Source organism: Anarrhichthys ocellatus, unplaced genomic scaffold (genome assembly GCF_004355925.1).
Source record: "Anarrhichthys ocellatus isolate YVR2014 unplaced genomic scaffold, GSC_Weel_1.0 scaffold74, whole genome shotgun sequence".
Taxonomy (NCBI): Eukaryota; Metazoa; Chordata; class Actinopteri; order Perciformes; family Anarhichadidae; genus Anarrhichthys; species Anarrhichthys ocellatus.
Genome location: NW_022280104.1, coordinates 532,106 through 559,090, shown reverse-complemented (window position 1 = coordinate 559,090; position 26,985 = coordinate 532,106). Strand labels below are relative to the sequence as shown.

General features: G+C 40.6%; 1 protein-coding gene across 4 annotated transcripts in view; it reads left to right on the top strand.

The window, feature by feature from the left end:
• Positions 1-26,985, top strand: part of LOC116397864 (RNA-binding motif, single-stranded-interacting protein 3-like) — a 152,968-nt gene that overhangs the window by 122,306 nt on the left and 3,677 nt on the right. For all 4 annotated transcript variants that reach the window (XM_031873738.1, XM_031873739.1, XM_031873740.1 and 1 more), the window contains 6 exons: positions 10,521-10,627; positions 15,359-15,402; positions 19,457-19,553; positions 21,058-21,111; positions 26,332-26,448; positions 26,831-26,917. In XM_031873738.1, coding sequence (XP_031729598.1) covers positions 10,521-10,627; positions 15,359-15,402; positions 19,457-19,553; positions 21,058-21,111; positions 26,332-26,448; positions 26,831-26,917 — 506 coding nt within the window. The remainder of the gene's footprint in view (positions 1-10,520; positions 10,628-15,358; positions 15,403-19,456; positions 19,554-21,057; positions 21,112-26,331; positions 26,449-26,830; positions 26,918-26,985) is intronic.

Below are 26,985 nucleotides of genomic sequence, written 5' to 3'. Positions count from 1 at the left end.
GACGCACACATGCACAAGGGGAAGAGAGAAGTGGGAGGATGGTGTGTAGGGAGAGAGAGAGAGTAAGAGAAAGGAAGAAAGAAAATATGGGAGAAGAAGAGAAGATGCAATTGAGGATGACATTGGGTTTGAAAAAACAAGGGGTGTGTGGGTGTGAGAGAAAATGACATATACAGAGAGAGAGCCATGTGGGGTGACTAAACATGAGGGAAGTAACAGAGCAAGGACAAGGTGGGGGGGAAAGAGAAAGCTAAGGTGGAGAGAAGCAAACTGAGAGTGACACAGAAAGAGAGAGAAGAGATGGATACAGAACTATCAAATATAGATAGAGAGATGGGAGCTGCACCACACTGAAGAAAATGGAAATGAAGGACAGACAGAGAGAGCCGCGCTCCATGCCCTGGCAGTATGATTTGTCAGGTGGGCGACTCGGTTTCTCAAACGAACACACACACACACACGCGCGCGCGCACTGCCATACCTCTCTATATACTGTGAGGTATAGCTGTGTCATTTTGTAGCAAGTGAATGATGTATCCTTCCATCCTGATTTCTGCAGCCTGTGTGGGTGTCAGTGTGTGTGAACAACACAGCCTCTTAACTGCTGCTGCAAGCAAAGACCCTGCATGGCTATCAGCAAAACAGTCCTGAGCTTCATGGTTGTGCAAATGTGCAAGTCAACAAGCTTGATTTTGTGACGAATCTTAAAAGAAAACTGTTGTGGGGCTGATTATTTATTATCAAATAACTTATTGTTACAAAAGTATTCATTTGATCAAAATCTATTAAGAGAAATAGGTTATGTTAACAATTTGTAATATAATTATCACGTATACTGTGACAAAGCACAACATACATTTTAAAAGCTACTGGTAACTGGTGTGTAGCCTACTGCTGTACGCCTAAATAACTCTCTAATCAATATTGTCATATTAATAGTGTATCAAGTGACTATGTTTTGTGTGAGAGAGGTCACTCATAGTGACGAACCCACAGTGAATTATCACCAAAACGTTTTTAGCATCTTTCTGCTCATTGTTTCAGCTCCTATCTTGGGGTCTATACAGCAAACAGCAGACACACAGCGTGTTTGGTAACACGTTCATCATCATGATTTATTTTCATCTTCTTGTCCAACCCCCAAGTGGCCAAATAAAATCAATACAGTAGTTTTAAAATTGAAGTTGCACACACAAACATAGTCATTCTTTCTATACCCACCAAGTAGCTGACCTCTATATTGAAAGAGATGCATTGCTTGTCTTTGCCAGGGGTGTCCATTTTCTCCTTTGTGTCTGTGTGCGTGGGAGTGGGAGTCAGTGTGTTAACGTATGTTGACCGGTTCAATCGCCCTGAGCATACAAACCGGGGAATTTAGGAGACTCTGGCCAACCAGATTCAGACCAGACCGTCTGTATACTGATCCACAAAACACACACAAATACACACTGATCAAATACACACATAGGGAAACCGTGTCTCTAAAGCCATGTGCCGTTGATTTATGTCACTGGTTTTCTGTGTTACTGAGAGCCTGTGGCCGTTACAGTGACATTACCTTTGGGCTTAGTCCTTACACTTGTCTTAAAAAAAAGCACACCACAGAATCACTGTTATCAAACCTGCTACTCTGATACAGTGTGATGTGTTCATGTGCAGTAGGTGTGCGTATCATTGAGTGAAGTGTGCCTGTTTGTTCCTCTGATTGATACAACAGTCTGTCCATCCCAGCTGATGTATTGACAGGCAGCAGTGATATTTTACTCTCTAGCCGTGAGATTAATGCCGACGTTGATCACATGACCAGAGCTTCCATCAGCCCCTCGTTAGTCCATCAATCCGCAGCTTTCTGCCTTCTACCTGCCATAGATATAGAGTGTCTAGATTGGGCATAGACTAGAATTAGAACTCTGCTCCTTGCCTTTGATTGATACAGAAATAAGTGCTGGAATTTAGTCAAGCTTTATACAGATGTCTTTATACAGATGTATATCTGTCTTCATTGTTAGGTTACATATGAAGATGTAGAATAGGTTCATATTGTTTAACAAGACTTTAAGTGGCTCCACAGCTTTTGTTCTCCATAAATAAAACGTGTTGGAAACATTTTCATTGCTCACAATGCCTCATCACTTTTAGTGATTAGAGTACTCCTGCAAATTCGACATTCCAATCTGATGTGTAAATCGGGTAATAAGAGCAAGTGTATTTCTATCGTTGTCCATCTGTCGTCTCTGTTATCGTCATTCGATAATGTTGTGCCTCCATGCTGTGAGGCAGAGAGTCAGCGTGGTAAAGCCCTCCCTCTCCAGCCATAAAGAGACTCAGACCTTCTACAGCTTCACCATGACCATGTCCCTTCCTCTACAAGCTTAATTTGATCAATCTTTTCTTGTTCTGGATGACAGATTCAAGCAGTCAGCACCTAATAAGGAAATCAGACCGCAAAGGTGCGCCCAAAGACAAAAACATGAAGCGATGATTCTTTTGAGTTCATGGACCTGGGTGGGAGGAAAATATCACCAGGCTTCATTTCTATTTCTCTACTTACTGAGTTAAAATCTACTCTAACAGGATTAATATCTTACATGCCTGGTCAAGAATGATCAAGTTTATATTATTATTATTATCATTAATATTGATACATCATCATTATTTGCTCGAAACTTGATCTGAGAATCAAATCTGTATAAGATTACTGGAATATTCCATTTTAAGGAATACATCTTCCTTGTTTTTTATTTTCCTTTTTTCCATACAAAAGTAACAATAATGAATATCTCCTGATTTGATACTCATGCTGGCCAGTAAAACAAATACAATTTGTAGTTTAATCTTTAAATTCATGGATAAAATCCGGAGCTGTGTTCACTTTTTTGTATCACAAAAACAGCAAATAGAGATATTTTGGTCAGATATTGCTTTACAAAAGTGCATATAAATAATTAGTAAGTAGATGCGGGATTCAGGAAAAGAAAGAGGTAAATGTACCTCTCTACGGTCCTCATCTAATCTCTTTTATCTTGGTTTCTAATCATTCTGTCTCTCTTTCTCTCCCACGATCTGATATAGTGTTGTAGTTGTAATAGTTCTCCTTGTCTTGCCCTTTCCTAATGGTAAGACAAACGGACGACAAGAATGGAAAGAGTCCAGATCTCAGAGAAGGCCCATTATCCTTCAGTAGGTTTGATAATAAATGTTTCTGGTATGATCATGTGGCATTAAGCCCCCAATCATTGCAGAAGTGGTTCAATACTTTCATAAATGGGAAATTAATTGAATTTGATGTTCCTGATAATGGAAGAAAAAATGATTGAAATGATTATGAAATGATGTGGCAGTCCTGTACAGTCAGACTGAGTCAGCTTACATTGTGTTACGTTATTTGGAGCCACTTCTTCATGACACAAACATAGTTGTAGGTGTTAACATGTGATGCTGTTGAAGCATTGACTAAGTCACATCAATGCTGTCAAGTTCTGCAAGTTGCAAAGACATTTGGTGCTATCTTAACATCATTTTGGTGATTCAATTCTATGTATATGTCAGCGCATCGATACATTTTATTCCTACTTGTCTCACAGCCAACTGTTTTTGGGTTGCTTTGCGTGTATGAAGAGAAAATGTAGTAAATGCAGTGAACGTCCTCTCCCTTCTAAATCTGAGTTCTCTGTCCCAGCTTACAGACCTTTTTTTTGTTTATTACAGTAGACACACGTCTTAAATTTTTTATGTCATAAAAATGCTGAGAGCAATATAGTTCAACATTTTCTAACACACATTTCTTGATTTTTGTGGCAAATAGTTGCTGTCCTCTCATGTGCGATGCTTGAACAAGTAACCCCCTAGAGTGCATGTTGTTCTGTCCCAAGGCTTTGAGCACTTTGATGCCGACATCACATTCAGCCCAGCTGAGGGATTCCTTTTTTTGTTACATTTGGGGATTGTATCCCATTTACCAACTGAATGGTTTCCCATGTTGCTCGATAATGGATTGGATTGCATTTTAAATGAGAATTTTCCCATTTGAAGGATTGGGACCCACTTAGATGATATTCTCCCTCTTCCAACAGTAAAAACTGAGACCGTCATGCCGTTATAAGCTAAGGCTTTTTACTCTTAAATATAGATCAGCGCCTTGCTTAGGAACACCAAAGCTAAGATCTAAAGTATCTCCGGCACTTAACCAGGTACACCTGTGTGTTTCATCCTACCCCATGTTTTTCTTTCCAACCTATTTCTTTTCCTGTGTCCTTCTCGCCAGAACACAGATGGATATGTTTGTTTGCTCTGCTGGGGTTTTAACACTTTCTATGTTGCTCTACTCCGGTTTGCAATGTCCCACAGCTCCAATGAGTCGTAACAGTATGAGATCCACTCTTCAGTGTTCAAGCCACCCGCCCCACTACCTACGTACACATCCTGTCAGTTAAACACAAAACACCACAGATCGAAAAGTCATTTCAAATCAGTAAAAGCAGTAGTTGTTTTTTTTTTACTCTGCAGCATTCACATGTACACGCACACATTCTGACAGGCAAACAACCAACTCTCTGTCATTTTATTGACATCTCCTGCAGTCTTCACGTCTTTTATTTCCCATTTGCATTGCCTGTCTTTGCAGCGACAGAATGTCACAGTGTTTTTCCAAAAACTGGTGTGAAACTATTCACTATCTGAAGACAAAGCTGTGGCACTTTGATGGATACATTAAACCAGTAAATGAACAACTGCAAGACTTGGTTAATGAGAACAAATTAATCTTTTTACAGACAAACACATATTTTGTATTTTGTCTGTTCACTTCTGTTACTCGCCCTTGTCAAGTTTGCAGCTCTCGGCAATGACTTATAATGTTTTGTAGCGTTGACTACAGGGAAACACACACTCGGTGACACAACTGCAGTACACACACCACATATTAGCTCGATGTGTAGGTGTACTTTTTTTTTTTGGTCTTTCAATATTTTAGTCCACGCATTCTTCATAGAGATGAACCTCAGAAGCCCATTTTACTGCAAAGCAAAAGCAAGAAATTCAGATTCAATTTGAAACTTTAAAGAATCGGCATGATTTAAATAGATTATTTTTATGTTAGTGTTTGATATTTTGAAAGATGAATACATGTATAGCCTCAATCAACAATATATTATGATGTTTATGGATCAATACATGGACATCTTTTGTGGTTTCATACTAGAATATGTGAAACAACAAAGCATGTGTCTGCACGGTGCAGCGGTGTGTATGTGGTAAATTGCTCCTGTTACTCGCTAAATCAATAAAGATGTCTTTATTTCTGCCCACCTAGGTAATAAAAAGATTAGAAAAAGACCTTTATGAATAACAAACCAGGTTTGTGATCAAATGTGACAACAGTATAAACTTAATAGAACAAAAAAAAGACTCGTTCTCTCTTCGATGTGCCTGCTTTCTGTTACGGTGAAGATCCAGTAAGCAGCCCGACCTGAGCAGTTGTCTGCACGGTGCAGCGTTTTACTCTGCAAACTAAGCAATGATGTTTGGATTTTCCACACAAACTCCTTACCTGAAGAAAAACACTGAAAGAAGGGGATATTGTTGCGCTAGAGGCAACAAAGATCGATTAATGCGTGACTGTAGCAATCATTTTTGCTCATTCGATTTGGACTGAATTTCATTTCTTCAACTCCATGTCCTGTTTACTAAGAATTTACATATCTGAACTCTTTAGATGTCCATATATTTGGTTCAGACAATGTTAATTAACTTGACATGCCCAAAAGTGACGCATTTTAGGGGGCAGACACAGCTGTGCCCAAATTCATCATGAATTCATCACTTTGTGTTACAGAGCCGCAAGAGTGTGAGCAGCAGGGGTCAAACTGACAATTAAAAATGTCCTTCTTCCCTTTAAAGCCCTCTTGTGAAATGCAACAGATTGTAGTAATGCAACTGTGAAAGCAAGCTGAATAATTAATTCGATGCACCAGTTTGAGCAGACAGGTAATCCCGTCTCTGGAGGCTTTGCTGTTGTTGTTGCCGCGTGATTGTGTTGCGACTAAGTTTCACTCATAGGAATAAATAACATTCGCTAATTTTGTCATTATCATCATCTGTATTTATGTCATTTATTACTGTGCCTGTGAATGAATATTCTCCCTCAGAGAAATACACAATATCACATGAATAAAAGGATTTTTGATGTGTCTTTACATGAAATGATATTAATATTGAACTATAGTACTACACACACATACTGCTAAAGACTAAAAGTGAAAGTCATGTTACATTATGTTACTTGATTCACCCTACATTTGCTCTGTTGGGGCAAATACCAAAAATGATTAATTCAAATAATACATAAAATATTAGTTTTATAAAAAACATCGACTTCCCTTTCTCTCAAATAGGAGCACATGCACACAGTCATAAACTGACACATACACACATCAAACATATTTTTTTGCAAATCCTACAAGTCATTCTTTTATTTCAATTATTTTGCTGTCTTAAACTACAGCTTAAACACTTCGTCTCTGTATTTTATGTTATTATGATGGTATTGTGAGATGCCATGACAGTATAATCTGACAGATTGGTCAGATTTAAATAATAATAGGATTAAACGCCGTGTAACCGAGAATGTGGCATCTATAGAAAAAAAAAAGAAACACGTTTTTCCCTTCATGGGCCTGTCCAAATGTCCTACCCAACTAAATATTGGTCACCTGCAGCAGTGTCTGAAAAACACTAAATCCTAGCTCCAGATGCACCACGGCAACCAAAATATTGTAAAAATATTGATGTATATGTGTGTGTGTGTGTGTAGGTGTGTTTGTGCATGTAAACACTGGACCATAGCACTGGACCAGCGTTAACTGTCTGGAGCTCTCGTACAAAAACAGATTGCAGCAACATTGTTGTGTATGTGCATTTTTATGTCTGCTCTCCACAGAAACTTCCCTCTGTTATCATGTCGCATGCTTTTCTCACTGGACGTCCATATGAGGGGCATAAAGGACGTGAATTCAATTTAGCAGCAACTGTCCAACATGGGAACTGACATTTTTATTTTGCTCTCTTAGGATCAACTACTTAGCACCTTTTTATCACTAATTCTAACATTAAATGGCGCCAGTTTTTCATGTCACTCAAGTCCAAAAACACAAACCTTTTGCTGTCTCTGTGATATGCTTGGTGCATAAAAATAACAGATTCAATTCAAAACATAGAGGTATCCTTTTTCTTGCAAATACAGAGGACGAACACTTGTTTTGGATCAGCAGGAGTTGTTTCTATCGTTGTGTGGCACTTTAGAGAAGAGGAAGAAGAGAGCATCCTGACTATAAACTTGACAAGTTGTCAGACGTCGACAATGTGGCTTTCTCTGTCTGTCACGCCAGTAAAACAAAACGGCAACAGAAAACAACATGCAGTCTGTGTGTGTGTGTGTCCTTGTGACACACAGATTCTCATACTTATGAAGTTTTAATCATTTATCACGCAAATAAACACACATCAATTAACTTTGTGAGGGAATGAATACATTCTATCCTTTTCCTATAAACCTGACAATTAAATGCTGCCCACAGCATTTTTAAATATATCTTTTAGCATATTCTGAACCTAGTACTATTCTACAAATACTTGAAATTCTTGAAAATTTGAATTTGAAACAATTTTGTATGAATAATAGTCCTGTTTTCATCTCGCCCATTATTACCAAATATGGATTCAACCTATGCCTAACTCATGGAAGCTCTACATACGTATACGTTCCCAAGAACCATTTCAGAAACATTTCCACCAGTAAATCAAGTCTGAATTTAGTTCTTCTGGCCTTAGTCCCAGCTCTGGGGACAATACTTTCAGGTGACCGAGGAACTATTAAGGTTGAGTGAACATTAAAAAAAAGAAGCAATAGTTTCAGCACAGTTACTTGCGTTCAGATTGTTGCTACTTTGGAAACAGATGCTGTGGAGTTTTCAGTCTTCTTTCCCACCTCTGCATTTCTCTTTTCATGCATCCTTTTATTACAGCTATGCAAACATCAGTGTTGCACAACAAAGAATAACAAAATGTTCTTGACAAGTGCTATGGTTTGTAAAGGGGAACTATGCCAATTTTTTGTAAATTGACACGTCATTCCTATGATCTAAGATGTCCAAAAATAATAGTAAACAAGAATGAAATTCTCCCAAATCCAAAAACTGGAGTGCTAAAACTCAAATTGGTGCTATCAACAAGTATAAAGTGTGGAAGCGCTCTATAGACAATGATTGGGAGCAACGTTATAGATGAAACTGAGCATTATTGGACTAATCTAGCACAATCTTCAGGGTTACTTTGATGCCATAGAAACACAAGCAGGAATGCGTTAAAGAGGCTTTTAGTGAGTGAGTTGATAACGCTGAGCAATAGACAGTACCGTCATATTTTTTTAATAGCCTTAGCCACTTCAATAACTTCCCTCTGCTAAAGTGACCAATCTTTCACCACACCGTATCTCCTCTGCTTTTGTTGTTCATTTTGATTTAAAAACATCCATCGCGTGTAATTCTTGGCCAATTTTTGTAATTTCCTTCTGGGCCAAGCTCTTGTTTTTCATGAGGAAACTACGCTGAGTTTTGCGGTGAGACATAATGATACACGCACACATCACACATACACCCACACACAGGACTGTTTACCAAATGTATATGAATGCATTGAGCAGAGTGGCTAAAAGAAAAGAGAGAGAAGGGGAGTGATTGAGAAAGATGAATAGGGAAGGAGAGGGACTATAACAGAGGCTCAGCCGTGTGGCCTGTTATTCATATAAAAATCAAGTTACAACAGTATAATGACAAAGTATTCCTAAATGCAGTATAATCATGCAGCTCTGTGTTGCTCCGTCTACTTACCTTTGGAGTACCAATTCAGGCCCCAGGCATTCCAAATAACTCTCGTCTCAACCTTGAGCTCTGAATGTGTTTCTCCGCTGAGAACACCGCTTCTCATTTTTCAGTTTACTGAGACGAAGAATCATTTTTCTTGAAGTAGGTGAGGTAATTGCGTAGTTTATTCTTTTTTTTTTGATTTCATAGTGTGTGAATCTGTACCGGCGTGATGATGATATCACCTTCGCTAGTTCATAGAATTCCATGTCTTCTAAGAACTCATTTATTTCTAAGCTACACACAGTAATGAGGATTGGGCTTTCTCTGCAGTTGGAAATCATTGCCAGTTAAATGAGACACGAGTGCCAGCTAATAGCATCTTTTAAGATGCAGTCAGTGACTCAAACATGCCTTGGTGGACATATTAAAGTAACAAGTGAGAGGCAGTGCATACAAGTAGGTGGCTTATTTAATTTCAGGGTCAAGGGTTGTCTTTATAAAACTGAATCAGGGCTTGCAGAGAACACTTGTTGGTCTGACAGAGTTCCACTGCTGCAATCGCAGTGTAGGTCTTTATAATGTCAACATCTGAATGGCATTTGAATTCCCTTTTATTTGAACATGCTGTTATTATGATTTGCAGAGGGTTGCTAAGCATCTTCTGCGATCGCCAGTTAAAAATCTTTGTTTCATTATCATCTAATTGATTCGTAGTTCTTTCCTTGGAGGGAAACTGAACCCAACATTAGATAAATGCTCCCTGTAGATTTTAGTAACCAAGAGGCCGGTCTTTACTTTGATCCATGGTGATTCAATATGTATGAATATGTGACTACAAAAGCCACCATAATGTCTTCTCTTAGTTTTCTTCTTTATGTTAAGATGGTGCTTTTTATTGTTTTTGTGGAGTCATGCTGTTGCTGAAGCATTTCCCAGAAATAGAAGCCATTATTCACACTTTCTTGTTTTTAAACAAATTCTAAAGCTATGCTTTTAATAATAAATTGAAACACAACAAAGCCTTTTTTCCTCTTCTGCAGACTCCTGCACCAATTCAGGCACTTCCTGCTATTTCAGAGGCCTGTAGGGTTTTGAGGGCTGCTGCCTATCAGGTTCAAGTTAGAATGTGTTGAACTTTTGTATTGGAGGTCACACTCAGCTAATCCTATTTGTACTCAAGGCTTTCTTCTTTCTCTGGACCAGAAAAGGGATATGTTGTCTTTGGAGCAATCACAATTGCGGTCTATGGCCCGAGGTCAAGCTGTGTTGAGTTATTTAGCGTTTTAAGTATACGCTGGTTTGGTTTGTCGTTTGAACCACGCTCACCATGCTTTGATGATTAGCCTGTGGCTTTGTTTCCACGTCAAGGCTGCTTTTGTCGAAGTGTGGTTAAAGGGCTTGTAGAGATGGTGCGATAACTGCTGTTGTTTTGATGTTTGGATTAGGGGTGGAAGAGATAAATGTAAGAGCTAAGGGGCTGTTTTCAGGTCCAGTTGATTTATGTTATGTTTCTGTTCAAGCCACAGCATAACACCCTGTATTTAAATCTTATCTTTGAAATGTAACTCTTCACCTGATGCAGGAAATTTCACTTTTTCCCGCTATTAAGATGATTAATCCATCTCTGAGTTTGTCCTCTCTGTCTGACTCACTCTGTAGCCCCTGCAGAGCCTTTGCTGTGCAAGTTTGCTGACGGAGGCCAGAAGAAGAGGCAAACCCAGGTGAAGTATCCCCAGAATGGCCGACCGTGGACACGGGAAGGAGAGGTGAGTGTATTCAATCGTCAAACAAACATCAACAGTAACCATCGTAAAAGTTCCCCTTCAACAGAGTAGAAAAGGCACATTTAAACACAATAACCATGTCTTTCAATCAGTTTGTCATCAACATAACCCTTTTTACCCTCTGCCACAATAAAAGAAAGCAACATAGGATTTTTACTCAGGCTGAATAATGCCGCATCAGACATTTTCTAAATCTACAGTAGCCTCTAATTTCTCACAGTCAGAATGAGTATACTGTGTCTGCTTAGAGGGTTTTTAAGAGGAAATAATTAAGTTAATTTAAGTGTTATTTTAACTTAGTCACAAGTACGAGTATAGTATATCCACAAACCTCTTCTAAACCTTTTCCTTCTCAGCTTTCTAGCAAAAGCACAACAGTGATCTTATCATAATAATAGGAGAGGTGAGAATGAAATAACACACACAGTACAACAGATTGTACTGCAACATTTCACAGCTCAGCGTCGACAGCTGCTTCACAGAAACATTACAGAAGGTCTAAAAGATCGTGTTTTTCATCAACTTTGAATATCTGGCTCATGTTCCCTTTGACATCAGTTTATATTCACAATTTATAACCACGTTTAAATAACTCGACAGGCCCCCCTGCAGGGTCATTATCAGCTTTCATTTCCAATAACATACTGTAGGCCAAAATAGAGATGCTGCTGACAGTATGAAAGCTGGCATGTATAAAGGTTGTTCAATTTAAAGTACAACGATTCTGCAAAACCCAAATGGCAAGTTGTTTTTTTCTTTTGTTGAAACTCCCACCTCCAGTCTGTCATCTTCAGACAAAATGAAACCTTGTGCAGCTGATTGAAAGCAGATTGACTGTTGCACAATGTAGGGAGTTCAGCAGTTGTTAGTGTCGATACCAAAGCTTTAATTTCTAGAACAAGGGAAAGCGAATAATAATGTCGCCACCCACGCACCAAGTGCAGTTTTGAACAGTTTCCCAACATTCGCGTTACTTGGAGGTGGGGAAAGAGCAGAGTGGTGAAGTGGAACGAAATGGAACCAGGCTGAAACAACTGTGCGCTAAGAGAAGAGCCGCCGCGACAACAACAGGATGCCACAGTATGTGCATGGTCTTCATGTGTGTAGCAGGCACAGATTGCACTTGTTGTTTTTTGTGAAAGCAAAGAATGCTAAATAACATCAGGGCTTAGTTAACATTAGAGGCTCCAGTGCGATCCTGTTGGCTATTGTCAACATTTGTGAATTGTCAGCCGGTCTTAAAATAAATGCTCAGTGGGATTTTCAGTGGGATTCATTTGTCAGTTCCCAAGTCCTGACAAGCCCCACTTGGCCTTGCTGAGGAAAAGCATCTCTTCAGGGGTTTATAGATTTGTCTGTGCCAGGTCTCCGAGTCCAGGCCGACTAATAGAGGCATCTGGCCGTGGAGGGGCTTTGAGGGGCCTCACTGCGTCCTCACACTCAGTCAGCTGACCCTAATCTCCCAGAACCGCTCACTCCTAAATGAGTCTGACCTTGGGACTGTGACATGAGCACATGCTACACGTACAATCACGCACACATAATATTTCTGCAGAGAAACACACACAGGATACACATACAAGCATTTTGTGTCTCTCTGTAATCATCTTTGTGCTTTGTGGTAACTATTTGTAGTTGTTTGATTGACTTTCCAACAAAAATCTCTGTTGTAATCTTCTGTCTCTTTATAGCTGTTATTTCTTTCATTGTAGTAGTCTTTGTGGAGTATTTGTGTCTCTTGGTTGTCGTTTTGTGTCTCTTTTAGAAATTTTATGTCTCTTAGTCATTGTTTTGCATCTCTAAGTAGTCATTTCATTGACTTTCCAACAAAAGTCTCTCTGTAGTCATTTTATGTCTCTTTGTAGTTGTTCTGTGTAGTTTTGTTTGAGGAGGTTTTGTGTCTCTTTGAAGTCTTTGTGTCTCCATAGTAATGTTGTGTCTCTTTATAGTTGTCTCTAGATGTCTTTGTAGAGGTTTTACATCTCTTTGTAGTTGTTTTTCATCTCTTTGTAGTCGTTTGATTGACTTTCCAACAAGAGATATTACAATAACTTCAAACAGATGCTCGGGTTCCAGGGGCCCCCTGACTCTTTGGGCCCCTGGGCCTGTTCCTGGTAGGTTCATTCAATAATCCATCCTGGAGGATACATCGTGACTGCACACACAGAGAGTTAGATGAGTGGTACATCTCTAAACATACACTTTCATGCACTAATGCTGGCACAATGCAGCAGTGAGAAATGTCTTTCCAGTCTTTGCTGTTAGATGAAGGAAACTTGGAGGACATGGCGCATCAAGATGCTTCATAGAACTGATCTCCTCTTACTCTGAAGTCTCCTGTTCAAAAAGACAATTCAAGGGACCCAGTGTTGAATACAAATTGATCTGAAGGTGAACACCAGGATTTTTGTGTATGTGTAATGTAGATTTTACCTACTTTAAATCAGATGTTTGTTTAAGAGTTGGTATAAAAAGGAATCCTGGGCTTTGGAATGATTCATTTTTGCTATTTGATGTCATCAATCTCTGGCACTCATTTTTATTGCTTGTGTGCAGATTTATTCCCCCAAACATTGCTGGAAACATTTTTTAGAGAAAAAACTAACATGGCAGCAGAGTTCAGCATCAGGGCAAACTTTTAACTCATGTGCCAATTTGGAGAGAAGAGACTTGTGTGGAATAAAGAACAAGTCCCAATGACTTGTCTTGGGGCTGCAGATGAAGGGTCTGGTGAGGGCAGTGATACAGTAAAAGATTAGAGTATTAAAACAACTATTGATGCTTTCTGTTTGTTCCGGCATTGCCAAGAGGCAGCTCAGTGGATGAAGATCTGTTTCAAAGTTCACAGTCTCATTTATTTGCACATGGTAGGGTAGTGAAACAGATAAAAAAACATTCTGAGAGTCACTGAACTGTCACTTAATGATAAACAATTGGCGATATTTGATGGAGTTGAGGAGGGACAGAGAATACTTAGCGAGTAAAATACACTCTTGTAGCTTTGAGTTTCTTCCTATACTGATATACTGCAGAAGAACCTTATCCTTTTCATTCATATTTAGAGTAGAAATACGTGAGCCCTGGGACTGGTGGCTATTGCTATAGGAAAGGAACAGAATGGCGTCTGCTTGTTGCTCCATGGCCAGCACTTCCTTTAGTTGAGGTGAAACAGTGTGTCGTCGATCGATATTTTAAAATGGTCATGAAAAGCAAAAAACGAGATGAAAACTGGATCACAACATTAACATTGCAAGATCCGAGATGGGAGCATTTTGATTGCCACTCAACGGCTCTCAAAATGTTGACGGCGAGTCGGCGGCTCATAGCAAACAGTGCTAACAGCACTAACAGTGCAAACAATGCCAACGGTGCAAACTACGGTAAAGGTTCTGACAGAGCTAACAGTGTTTACCTGTGGGGCAGCCGGAGGGTGTGTGCTATGCTTCTGTGACGACGATGTTGGTCAGGGCGGCGTTATCAGCTGTATTCATCACATGAGAGCAGTGCAGAGCGGCAGGCGTGAGCTAACTAGCGGGGCACGCTAACATGCACTAACATGCACTAAAAGCATGCACCCCCATCCCGGATATATCAACGAAGCAATGAGGGGCTTGGATAAAAAACACACACAGACAATAGAATAGACATTACTCCACTATATCTTTACATGGCAAATAGTTGTTTGCTGCTATATTCATGTTCAGAATGTTAAAAACAGCTCCTTATTTACAATTGTCTCCCAAACTGTGAGAGTTTTTTTGAGCGAGTTGCCGGTTGTCAGTGAAATAAAGTTTGGGCTCGTTTTGACTGATTAGTTCAGTTACTTGACTGACAGTACAGATGTTTGCTGTGACAACATGCACCAAATGTGTGTGTGACTGCTCAGAAAGACTGATTTCAAATCTAAGCAGGTTACTCTCTTTCTCCTCCAGATTGTCTCACTTCTGCTCCTTTGTGCATTCACAAAGCCATAAAATTGGAAAATAGGAAATAACTTCAAACTTTTTGTGTTGACTTTGTGTGCATATATATTCCACCTCTGAATACCCCTTCAAGTTGTTAAATGCAAGTGAAGTGAACAGTATTCTTTCCCACATTTGGTTTGGAAAGAGGTGTTCGTGGCATTTGTAGAAAGTGAGTCCATTCAAGACATTTCTTATCATTCCATGTATTCTGAGTGTGTTGGACCAGGACACACACAGCGGGGCTGTACATCCTCCCTTAATGTCCCTTTTTTGGTTATTTTACTGTAGCTGTGGATATTTTTGAACATGATAATTACAGTTTTAAGTGGTCCACAAGCTCATACCAATTCATGCAGAATGATTTTATTGTACATGTGTGGTTTTAACTGGCTCATTTGAGAGTTTTGTACTACTGTGGACATCTTCAATTGTTCTTTATTTAGCAGGTCTTCGTATCCCACTCACTTGTTTATATTGGTGAATATAAGTCAAAGCTTTTGAGTTAATTGTTTTATTTTACATCACGAATCATTCTACTTTCCCTCTCTGCTGCCTCCCTCCCTCTCAATTCATTACCTTCATTGGCTTGACCATTCGTCAGAGGCAATATTGCTGTCAGTTTACACCATCAAATAATCATTTACACCGCAGTATCGTAATAACAGAAAAACACAAATGATTTAAAAGGAATATGAAGTATTTTAACCTTTCGTTGTGTATATATTTCTCTCTTTATCTCTTTCTCCAGAGTGGTATGGCATTGACGTATGATCCCTCCGCAATGCAGAATGGGTAGGTGGATGAGTTTCTTCTCAGATTTACAAACGTTGTCTACAACTTTAGATGTCTGCAAACTTTGCTTTTGACGCACGTTCCGTGCAAAATATTTGTAAAGCACCTGTTTATGAGCCCTTCACAAACCGTCCACCTTGCCACACCAGCAAAGCTGCAAAGATGAACACACATCAGCCACTAATATGCACAAGAGCACTTGCATGCAAATGAGTAGTCCACAAACCTGCACACATATCCAAACAGGTACAGGACACGCGGATCATTAACCCACACACACACACGCTCTTTGTCTTACCCTGCTGTGCGCTCTTGCCCTTGTTCTCACATCTGTTTGGTGCAGATGGGGTATTTATTTATGCACCTATGCATACAAGCTGTCAGACTTGTAGGTTTTGATTGCAGACGGGGAAGTTGGGCGGTGTTGCAGTGCCGTTGTAAGACTTTCGTCAGCTGAGGCGATCTGCAGTTCTCTCGGGCTGAATGCAGAGAGTGTCTGCCTGTTTCAGGGGAAATTGGAGATCGGTCCTGTCTGCTAGGAATGCTGCTGGTGATGAGATCCCAGGAGACGCTTCCCTCCAGCTCTACGTTTCTCTTCTCCTCCTCCTGCTCTCCACATTTTAATTCCCTTTACCTTCTTCATACAACCTTTAGACCAGTCAATCTTTTGCTTGTTTGACCTCATCAAAAATGTATTGCAATAGTTTTCGACTCCACTCTCTTCCCATTCTTCTACGTATTGTTGTCTAAGTCCCTTTCTTCTTCTTATTCCTATTCTCTATTTCCAAGCGGATGCTTTACTTTAACTCATCTCTGGTGTCTTTTGTTTATGTGCGCATGCTCGTGACTGTGTAAATGCATGCTCACACGTGAGCATCTGTGCACTTGCAGTGTTTAAGCCCCCCTTGACCTCTCTTCCGAGGTCATCGGAGCTCCTTCCGGCAAAGAGCTAAATGACTGTGAAATGCTAATGCAGCTAATTAGAGAGGCGAAAAAAGCAGGGAGGGAAGGGGGTTGAATAAAAAGGGAGGGCCGGGCGGGGTCAAGAGGAGGGCAGAGGCAAAAATAAAAGCCCAAGGAGAGGGGAAGGGTAGGAACTACGAATCAATTACAGGTTTGCGAGTCTTTCCAAGCTTGAGGACGGCTAGTTTCTAGGATCTGATGCCAATCTGATGTTATTGGAAACATGTGTCCTAACCAACCAGACTGCTTTGGCTTATAGCCTGCCCTTTCTTTTATCAGGGAGACTTTCTCTGGCTCGCTTTTTCTTAATCTCCTGCCTCCTCTCTGCATGGTCTGTTTGCTGTCCTATTGTTTCTTCCTCCTCTCTCTCCTTTTCCTTGCCTCTGTTCTTACCTCTCTCACTCTGCCTTACTATCTGTCTTCTCTATCTTCTGTTTCTCCTGCCCACACACATACACACATATATATATATTTTAGCATGCTCCTCCACATTTCTCGGCTGTAAAGTCACTGAGGTCGGCACTAAATCATTCGCTAATTTTCCAGGGCCAACTCTTGACAGTGCAGGGATACACAGCGGGGTTTTAAATTCAATCCCGTAGTAATTCGCTGTTCGCAATTACATGTTTTATTGTATTGTTTAAACAGCCGTGCTGGAGTCCCCATTGACAACGTACTGCTCAGGGCTAATAGCCTCCATCAATAACCTTGGATCTGTCCTCTACCTACTATTTCTCTCTCTCAATGCACATCACTCTAATGAAAAATACAATAAACACAATCAGAGAAGCATATTGAATAACCTGGCTGCGGTGTTTCATTTGTATTCATCAGTGACAGTAATACAGTATCTCTAATGCAAGTCATACATTAATTGTACAGTCAGAAAGATGGAGCCACACCACATGATCAGCAAAGTGTTGTTTTGTTTCTTATCACTGATCACCACTTGGACAAAAATATTCCAGTTCTTTCTCCAGCGTAGATCCATCCATTATATATCTGTTCAAACTTTTCAATCTCAAGCGTATGGGTCAAAACATGTCATTAAATGCAGACATACAGCCTATGGTTGGGGTATTCGTGGCTCATGGGGTGGCAACAACAAGGTTGGCGGTTCAATCCTGGACGTGTGCCGATGTGTCCCTGACCACAGAACCCCTAAATGCTCCCTGGGCGCTTCTCAACAGACCACTGCTCCCAATATGCCAGGGGGTAAAATGCAAAAGTTAAATTTCATACATTAATGTTCATGACGATTATAATAAAGTTTAAGTTTTTTGTATTTTTTAAATATGAAGCTATGCTGCACCAAAACTTTGGACTCACTTCCCCCTCACATCTGCATTCTGGACTCCATTGCAGAATTCAAATTTGCTCTTAAAACCCATCTTTTTAAAGTTTAAACTTCACTTTAACTGCAGCAACTGCATCTCTAACTCACTTTAACTCATTGCCGAGCTGTTGTATGCTCTGTTGCTTATGTTTTGTTGATCTTGTGTGTTGTGAGATGACCTTCATTGCCATGAAAGGGCGCTGTTGAATACAAAAATCAAATGTATTATTATTAATATTAATATTCTGATTATCGTTATGGTTATTATTCTGATGATTATTATTAGTGTTAGTATATTTTAATGGAGCTGAGCCTTGGCAAGATAAAATATATATATAATGCTGAGATGAGTCTTTCTGGAGCTAAGGATCAGTGACGTGTTGTGGAGTAACCATTGACACTATACACTTTATGTACTATTTCGTAGGTTTCAAAGCACCAAGTAGAACATAATAATCCAACAGGGAGGCTGGATGTCGGTGTAAAGCACAGTCACGCTCTGGAGCTTATCGCAGACAGTTGGAAACCAACTGCATCCACAAGGCCAGGACAGCAGTAGTTAAAACATACCTGAGGGTTTGCATCTCGCAGCTGAGGTCAACACTGCTTGTGCTCTCACTGACCAAACAAATATTACGTGAAACAGCAATAACAGAGCTGGTGACCACCTCTGCAACCTATTTCCCCTTTGAAATGAGATGTGTGCTGTTGTCAAAGTGGAGTCGCACCAATTCATCTATATTTCCCCAAATCCGGCTGGTTACCGAGCCTGGTTGTTCTAGGAATAGATTGGATATTTGGTTATTTGGTTATGTGTGATACAGATCTTTATGAATGAAACACAGCAATTGTTAATTAATGTCATATTTGGCAGTAGTAGTTTGAAATACCTTTGAAAGTAAACCAACAGTGTGTTTATTTTTCAAAACTCTTCTCCCCCAATTAAGCAATGCTTGATCTGTGGTAAATCAGCTTTTTATGCAATCGTGGCTGTGTTAGAGATGGATAAGGGAGGCCTCTCTGTCTCTGCCTCTCTCTTTCTCCCCTCCCTTTCTCCATTATTCAGTCAACGGACACTTTGGGATCGATGGGGCACAGCAACATGGCCTGGCGGATGAAACATGTCCTCTCCAGGTACACAATGACAAATAAAGCACTGCGAGCCACAGCATTCTACCGCTGCGTGGTTGAGGGGGTGAAAGGGGGAAAAAAAGAGTAGGGCAAACAAAGGGAGAGACGTAAACAGAGTATAAATGCAAATGTTACAGATGCAGCTTTCTCTACTAAGTGGAATATGTGTAGGTTGGAACATAAAGGGCAATATTGAGATATTTCACCCACTCACACATTAAGGCGATAATTCATTATCATGCATAGTCGTGGAGCAGACTCCTTTGTAACATGATGTGTGCTCCGGTAAGTGTCAAGTCTCATTCGAAGACATCTTTGATGGTGTGTCACAGAGTAAAGCTGCAAAATGTATTGTTTCCATGACAGCCTTGATGATGTCTGATCCATTTTGTCAGCGGTGTCTTGAAGTGCAATGGGTGGTTGAAAACAAAGAGGTACGAAAGGCTCATTTTCACCTTTGCATGTGGCTACATCTGAAGAGCTAAAAAGAGCTGTATGTGCAAGGAAGCCTCTTGATTGACATCGCATTTTTGTACCGTCTGTTAACATGCTCTGGGTTCAGCATTACCCCGCTTGGAAGTTCGGCAATATGAAAACGTAACCTTTTTCTTGTTTGCTTCGTAGGTTTTACACGTCGCCATACAGCATCTCCACCAATCGGATGATTGCACAGACGTCAATCACACCCTTCATCGCTGCTTCCCCCGTCTCTACATATCAGGTGTGTGGACCCTCTCTGAAGTTTTGGTGGGTTAGCCCACACTTTAAAAATACGGGAAGGACTCCAGATAAGCAACATAAGGAGATCTTGAAGTAGTGTGTTTAGATTAATAACTCTTTAGCTAAAATATAAGTGCCGCCTCATATTACGCTCACTAATTTAATTGGGACCAGTGGTTTTGGAATATGTAATTATTAATTTCAGTTGATCCCATGCGCAGCTTGGTCTCTGGTTTTAAAATAAATGTAAAAAAAAAGCTTGTATTAATAACTTGTTTGACTGTTGCCCTGTGTGTAGTCCCTGGACATACAGGTCAAGCAAGTGAAGCTTGTCTTTTCTCAGGACAGACTAACACATAAATAAAATCAGCTCTCCCCATTCAAGACAGTTCTTAGCTTAAAAATGATAAAACATAGGCTTATGCTGCAGCACTCCTCCCATCGATCTTTCATTCTTCGGCACAAATCCTTCTTTTGTCTCTTTCTGTTCCCATGTGTCACATCCTCTCTGTTCCACACGCACAAACCATACCAATTCATGTCAAAGCATGGTTGCCGATGTAGCGGCAGTTCTTCGAGAGATTGACTCAGTACTTGATCCTCAGTGTGTCAAACACATAGACTTTAAAACAAACCCAGTCCTTCCCCCCCACAGATTTTCTCGAGCAGGAAACACTGCTGTAAACGAGAAAGACAAAAGACACACCTTCGGCAGAGAAGAATTACACACAGAGACACAGTCACATTCTGCCTTTTAAAAGGAAAACACAAAAAGGAATTAACCTACCTTGCATTACGTTAACTCCCCATAGACAGGCACAGGTAAGCAAACACATGCAAACATACACATGCACTTATATAATTACTATATGCATGCATGTATTATTTTACATGTGACAAAGGGGCCTTTGGGGACTTGTTTGACTTGTAAGGGTTGGGCAGCAGGAGATGAAAGTGGTGATTTGTGACCAAGACAGGCTTTGATGATGAAACCTCCGCTGGGAAGCAGTAATTATTAGACTCTATTGCTCTCTGTGGTCTTCATATCCTCTTATAATTACAGCATAACATACTGTATAGTGGACCCTCAGTTACGGCTGTACTATTCTTTAGGACACACTGCCGCAGGGACTGAGCCTCTGAAATAGGCTTGTAGAGACTTGAGCTAATGATTAATTTTCTCTCCTCTTCTCTTTGGGTTTCTCATTTTGGCTCCCTTCCTGTCGTGCCGTCTTCCAATTGTCCTTCTTTATGTTCTCTCTTTTTCAATTCTTTAACCACTTATAACAATCTTTTTTTGATCTTCCCCCTTCCTCTCTTCATCTCTCCCTGACCTCCCTTTTGCATCCTCCTACTCATCCCCATCCCCTCCTTCTTTAAGTACTTTATTTTCTCTTATTTATTTATATTTCCTTCGTTGTGTCTGATTTAATTGTTGGCACCGCTACCTTTGCTGCATCTTCTCATCTCTCTTTGCCTCTACCTTCGTACTTTCATCTCCACAGGTCCAGAGTACATCATGGATGCCACATCATCAACAGTATGTTATGCAACCTACAGTAAGTTTTTAAACCAGCTCTATATTTTTTGGTCTTATGTTATCTCTCCCCAGTGGAGTCGTTTCCTCCATTTTCCAGCACTTTCCACTGTAATATTGGCTGCCTCAGGATCTATGAAACAAAAGCTAAAAAGTCAACCATCATAGAAACCATAGGACTTTCATGCAATTATGCTCAGATCATTTCTTTGTAACAGTATTTAACACCACAGATTTTTTTCTCATATTTCAATGTAAATGATGGAGCAAAAATTGCATTAAGCCAAATAATAAAATAGAAATGACACACAGTTTCCAACAATTGCAGCATGTGAGAGCCAAACCCATATCAGAGCAGGAAAAAAAAAACTTAAGCCCTGCATCTGAGTCTTACCCTGCTGAATCAGCCGCTGAATAACCTCCTTAGAGCAACTCGCAGAGCTCAGCGGAACAGTCTAAAATCTCTAATAAAAGGTTGCTCCCTGCTGGTTTGACATGAAACTGCAGATAAAAAGCTGACTTCCACAAGTGTAGTGGAATACATCGTACTGATATTACAGTAAATACTAACATGTAACTACTGATCACATTTGTACTTTGATACACACACATATTACACCTCTAGTCATGCATATTGCCTGTGAGTGGAGGTGTACAATAAACACAGCAAATCTACACTCACTTTGCAGATTGTCCTTTGTCTTTTCTTGCACTGACTCACACACAAAAACAACATTGACACAAACTTCAAGGTTTCCTTGCTTTTAGCCAGGGACTGTATGTGGTTTTCGTAACTCCGCAGGCCTCCACAGGCTTTGCGCCGAGCTCAAGGTGAAGCCTATATGCTGACGTATTGTTTGTCTGACATACGATACCATAACATACAACATGAAATTGCTTTTATCCAGATGCAGGACAGAGTCCTCTCTTTAATTGTCGGAAGAACACATCGTTGCCATGTCTGGCAGGTGAAAGACCTGGTTGATTATTTCACAGCAGGTTTAATGAATAAGGAAATATAGATTCATATTGGGACCACACAATAACCATGAAAGTGCTTCAGATGAACCGTAAACCTTAATCACCTCTTAAACATTTATTCATCAGCAGTTCACAGTTCCACTGGTTCTGCTCGTCTATTGGTAATTTTCTATTAACAGTGAATTATTTTTTTTAACTTGCCTGTAAAACATGAATTTAATTTTTATACTCATGTGATTTAATTACGCACCTGTCCTGAAAAAGGTTCATATGAAGTAAAAATCAATGATTATCCCTGTGAAAAAGTATTTTATAGGGAACATTTCAGTCATTCGAGAAGTGAGGGAGTCAATCTTAACACACGTGCATTTCAGTGTTAATGGCCATCATGGCTGGCAACAGATTTCAGACACCCCACATCATGTGGACAGCCATGACATCCGATGACACTGTCTCCTCCAGAATTTATTTTTGTAGTTGCAAGCTCCTTAACAATAGATATGTTTCTGGAAAATAAAGTTGGCTTCTCTTCGAAAAAAAATAAAGAAATCAGTCATCCAGATTTATATCTAACCACAAGTGTAAGAAGTTGTTTTCTTTGAAACATCTGCTGACTATTTTGTACCTGTAAAATTCAGTTATGCTCCATTGAAATTGTCAGCTGTGGGCGGGTGGAAGATAGAGGCAGCACAGATATGGTATATCAGGCATGCACTGAGGAATTCCAGCAAATATCACAATAGTTAAATTAGTTCCAAAGTCTGTTGTCCTCCTCTCTATAGTTCTCTCTTCCTATCTGCTTTCCTCTTTGTGTCTAACTGCCAACTCCTGAAAAACATTCTGTTGTCATGTCTGATTAAAATGATGTCTGTGAGAGAGGATAATACCCTTCTGTAAATGTGTATTCAAACAAATGTCCCGTCTAATTATTTGGCAAGCCGCTTGATAAGACTGCGTAAGACTTGGGAGAAGACAGAGAGACATAGAAGGGAGGACAGAATAAGGGATAGGAGAAAGAGAAAATAGAAAAATAAGAGAACTGTGTGCATTTGACAGAGAGAGGACAGGGGGGGAGAAGCAGGCACAGGGAAAGGAGAGGAAAGAAGAGATTACAAAGAATAAATCGAGAACAAAGAAAAGAAAACAACTGCTGCAAAAGCATGTCTGGGCTGTGCGCGCCTGCTCCCTAGCCTTGTCTCGGCAGTCAAAATCCCTGTTAGACAACAAAGGCGAAGGCTAGTCATTGTATTTCCTGGAACCAGAAGAGCTGGGCAAATTAAAGCTGCGTCAGGGAGAGAGACTGAGAGAGACACAGCGGCTTAATTCTGTTCCTATGGTAGCAGAGGCTTCCTCGCTGCTGCGCCTCGGTTAATGACTAGTAACTTCAATTAATGGTGCGCGCTCGTTGACACATTTAGGTTGTTGCACGCAATCACGTCTCTGCTAATCACTCAGTCACTCCATCATACAGTTGGAGATTCTAACATGTTTGGGAGGGTTTCTATGTGAATCACTGACAAATGCACATCCTTTCACAGATAGGTCTGTAGACACACGGCTGCTAAAGAAATGAATTACTGTAATTAAAAGGTTAGAATTAGAGAAATAAAAATGAAGAAGTTCCCCAGGAATAAAGGAGGAGCACATGCAGGCACTCCTCCAACTACATTTACACACAGACACAAGCACACCTATACAGTACACACAGTGAAGTGCCTTAAGGACTGTGTTTCCAAGCCTTGGTGCAATGCCCAGATTACTTGAACTCCCTGTCTTTACGTCTTAATTAGTGTGAGGATGTCTTTGTGCATAATTACTCCCAAATCCCCCTACAGGAAATGAATGCATTACCCTAACCATGCATAGCAAGAAAGAGAGGGAAGGCAGCTTATTGGGGAGCACTGTAATGAGACATCCAAAGAATTAGGATTTCAGATCTTCCTGAGTTAAATTGCTATGTTGAACCCACCTGAGCAAACAAGGGGGTGAAGAATGTGTGGGAAGAAAGCACAGATCAGTACATATCTGAGCTTGTGAATAGTGCAAAAAATACTTAGTTTGTTTCCCTTTTTTGATGCTGGGATCCCTTGTGTGCATCAATGTGTCAGTGTGCAGAACCCATGCATTTTGGGGCATGTTTAGATTTTACAACCCAGCAATACCTGACCTTTTGCTTTGTGTAGCAAAACATAAATATGGGTGTAGTTTCAGTTTGGAAAAATCATTTTTGTAGAATAATACAAATATCTGCTTTCCAGACCACACCACCTGAGAGACAACACAATGCTGTTTCCCATTCTATGCATGCTCGCACACACACAGTGGATAAACGGGTGTCGTTATCACTAATACTGTGTATTTGATGCTACACGATGCCCTACAGCATTCTGCTAGACAGCTTCACTTGACTACTGGAAAAATGACAGCAGAAGAAGGGGGAGGAGAAGAAGAGAGGAGGGAGCGAGCGAGGGAGAGAAAGAGCGAGTTCAAAGTTGAGGCAGATTCTGTACTTGTCTCTCTCCCATCCTCAGGGGAAACGATAGCTGTCTTTCTTGTGTTCCCATTTATTGCTTACCCCAGGGGAAAAAAAGATGTCTGATTACTAAAAAACATTAACACATACACACGCTCTACCACACATGATTACACACTCATCACACTAACATGCAGAGAGATAACAGGTTTAACACTACAGCTGTAAATCAGAGCAGCCAATTAGTCATTGTGGGTTTCCTTTTTTGCTTTATGCAGCTTTCTCCCTGCATGGACGCCTGCTGCGAGATTGGATGAACTGAGAGAAAGAGCGAGGGAGGATGAGAAATCATTAAACGAGGGAGTGTATTATATACTGTAGATGGATGAAAAGCTTGGGTATTAGCTAGTTTCTGGCTGCTAAATCTACCTGCTGGAGCCAAAGCTTTGTGCGGGTTTGTGGGTAGATCTGTGGATGCATCTGTGTATGGATACCTGTGTGTGTGTGTGTGTGTGTGTGTGTGCGTGTGTGTGCGTGTGTGTGTGTGTGTGTGTGAGTGTGTGGAAAAAGTGCCACTCATTCACGTGTGATGTTGTTGAGGGCAGTGTTGACAGAGCATTTCAGATGGCTGGGTGGCTGTGTTCTTCAAACAGATCTCCCTATGAAGACAGCAGTCAGGAGGAAGAGCACTCAACACTCTTAACAGATTCGACAATCCTTGTCTGTACTGTGTGTGTGCGTGCGTATGTGCGTGTGCCTCCCTGTGAAGCCTTCAGACATAAGGATCTCCACTTACAGATTTGCAACTGTGAGCAACTCTGACAGGCTGTATGTGCCTTCGAGAGGAACGCTTCACACAGCTAGAACTTTCATTACTGTTTGTGTGTTTACCTATATATGTGTGCTTCTGTTGTTCAAGCCTCCCTATGAAACTCTACAGATACAGAGCCGTTAAGACGACTGCCGTATAGCTGGGTCGGTGCCTAAAATACCTAAATGTAATACCCGTGTTCTTCCAACATCCTGTCTCAACATGCAGCTACAGAAGTGCCGACTGCTCTGTAGAGCGATGCTGACGCATGTCCACTGATGCTGCCTGGGCTCATGGGAAGTGCAGTTAAACAGCTATCAGAAATGAGCAGTGTATACCTCTGCAGGGATGTTGCCAGGCATCTCAGCACACAGTGTGAGGAGTCTCCTATTAAATACAGAGCTGTGGAGTCTGTAGCTGAGCTGTACTGGAAAAGAAGAGCTCAGCGCATCAAGGTGTTAGCAGGCATCAAAGCCCTTCACATTGAAGAGATTTACAGTAAAAGCCTTTCTGCTCCGTTCAGACGCATGTTCCGTCAAGCCGGCTGACTGGCTGCATTGCCATCAAACTGTTTGCAGTCATCAAACTTAACTGGGTTGGAAGTCTTTCTTTTATGAACCAATAACTAGTTGAATGTCTTAAAAAATCTCTTATTTAGCTGTGTAGCATACAAAAATCCCTTTTTCCCATTGCAGTACACATATCAAGTGACACATTTTGCTGTTATAATTCATGTTATCTAGTCTGTTTTTAACTGTCTTTGTTCTGGTTTGAATGCAGCTTTTGACCTAATTTAAAAGAATACTACTTTTTGTAAAGTCTTGCGCTCATCCGCCATCCCTTCATAAACCACCTCCGGTGATCATTTTCAATGTTTTAGTTCAGCCAAACAAACTGTTTTTGTTGTCTGTTTTATTCTGTTTGCTCACCTACAACAATGTCTATAAACAGTCATGTGTCCTTCCTCCCTGCCTCAGGGCGCTGTGATCACCCCAGCAGCGGCTATAGAGCCCAGTTTGTCTCTTCACCCCTCCAGTGTGATGGCTCCTCTCAGCCAGCAGATGAACCACCTGTCTCTGGGCACCACAGGCACTGTGAGTCTCAGCTTGTACCTCCTTCAAACCACCTTGCTCTACATTCGTGTGTGTGTGTGTGTGTGTGTGTGTGTGTGTTTATATCTTGTGAGTAATATATTCAATACCATTATTCAGAGAGATTTACATGATCGGCTGTAATTGAAATTATCTCACAGCAGCAACCACATAGCCACACACATGGAGATTGCCATTTTCTGTTTGCTGAAATGTGCAACGACCCTGGGACCCAGCCAAACTGTTATGTCATGTATTGTGAAATGTCTAAAAGCCACATGTCTCAGCGGGAATGTCAGACAGTACTTTTAATCCAGAGACTCTAGAGGACATGTTTTTTGTGCCTGTGTTGTAATACTGTCTGTGCCCCTCCTTCTCTCTGCAGTACATGCCTGCTGCAGCAGCTGCTCCTATGCAAGGAACCTACATTCCCCAGTACACTGCAGTGCCTGCCTCTGCCATCACAGTAGAAGTAAGGACGGAAGGGAAGCAGTTCATGGATTTTATTCTGGTTACTCCTTATATCAACTTCATACAGGA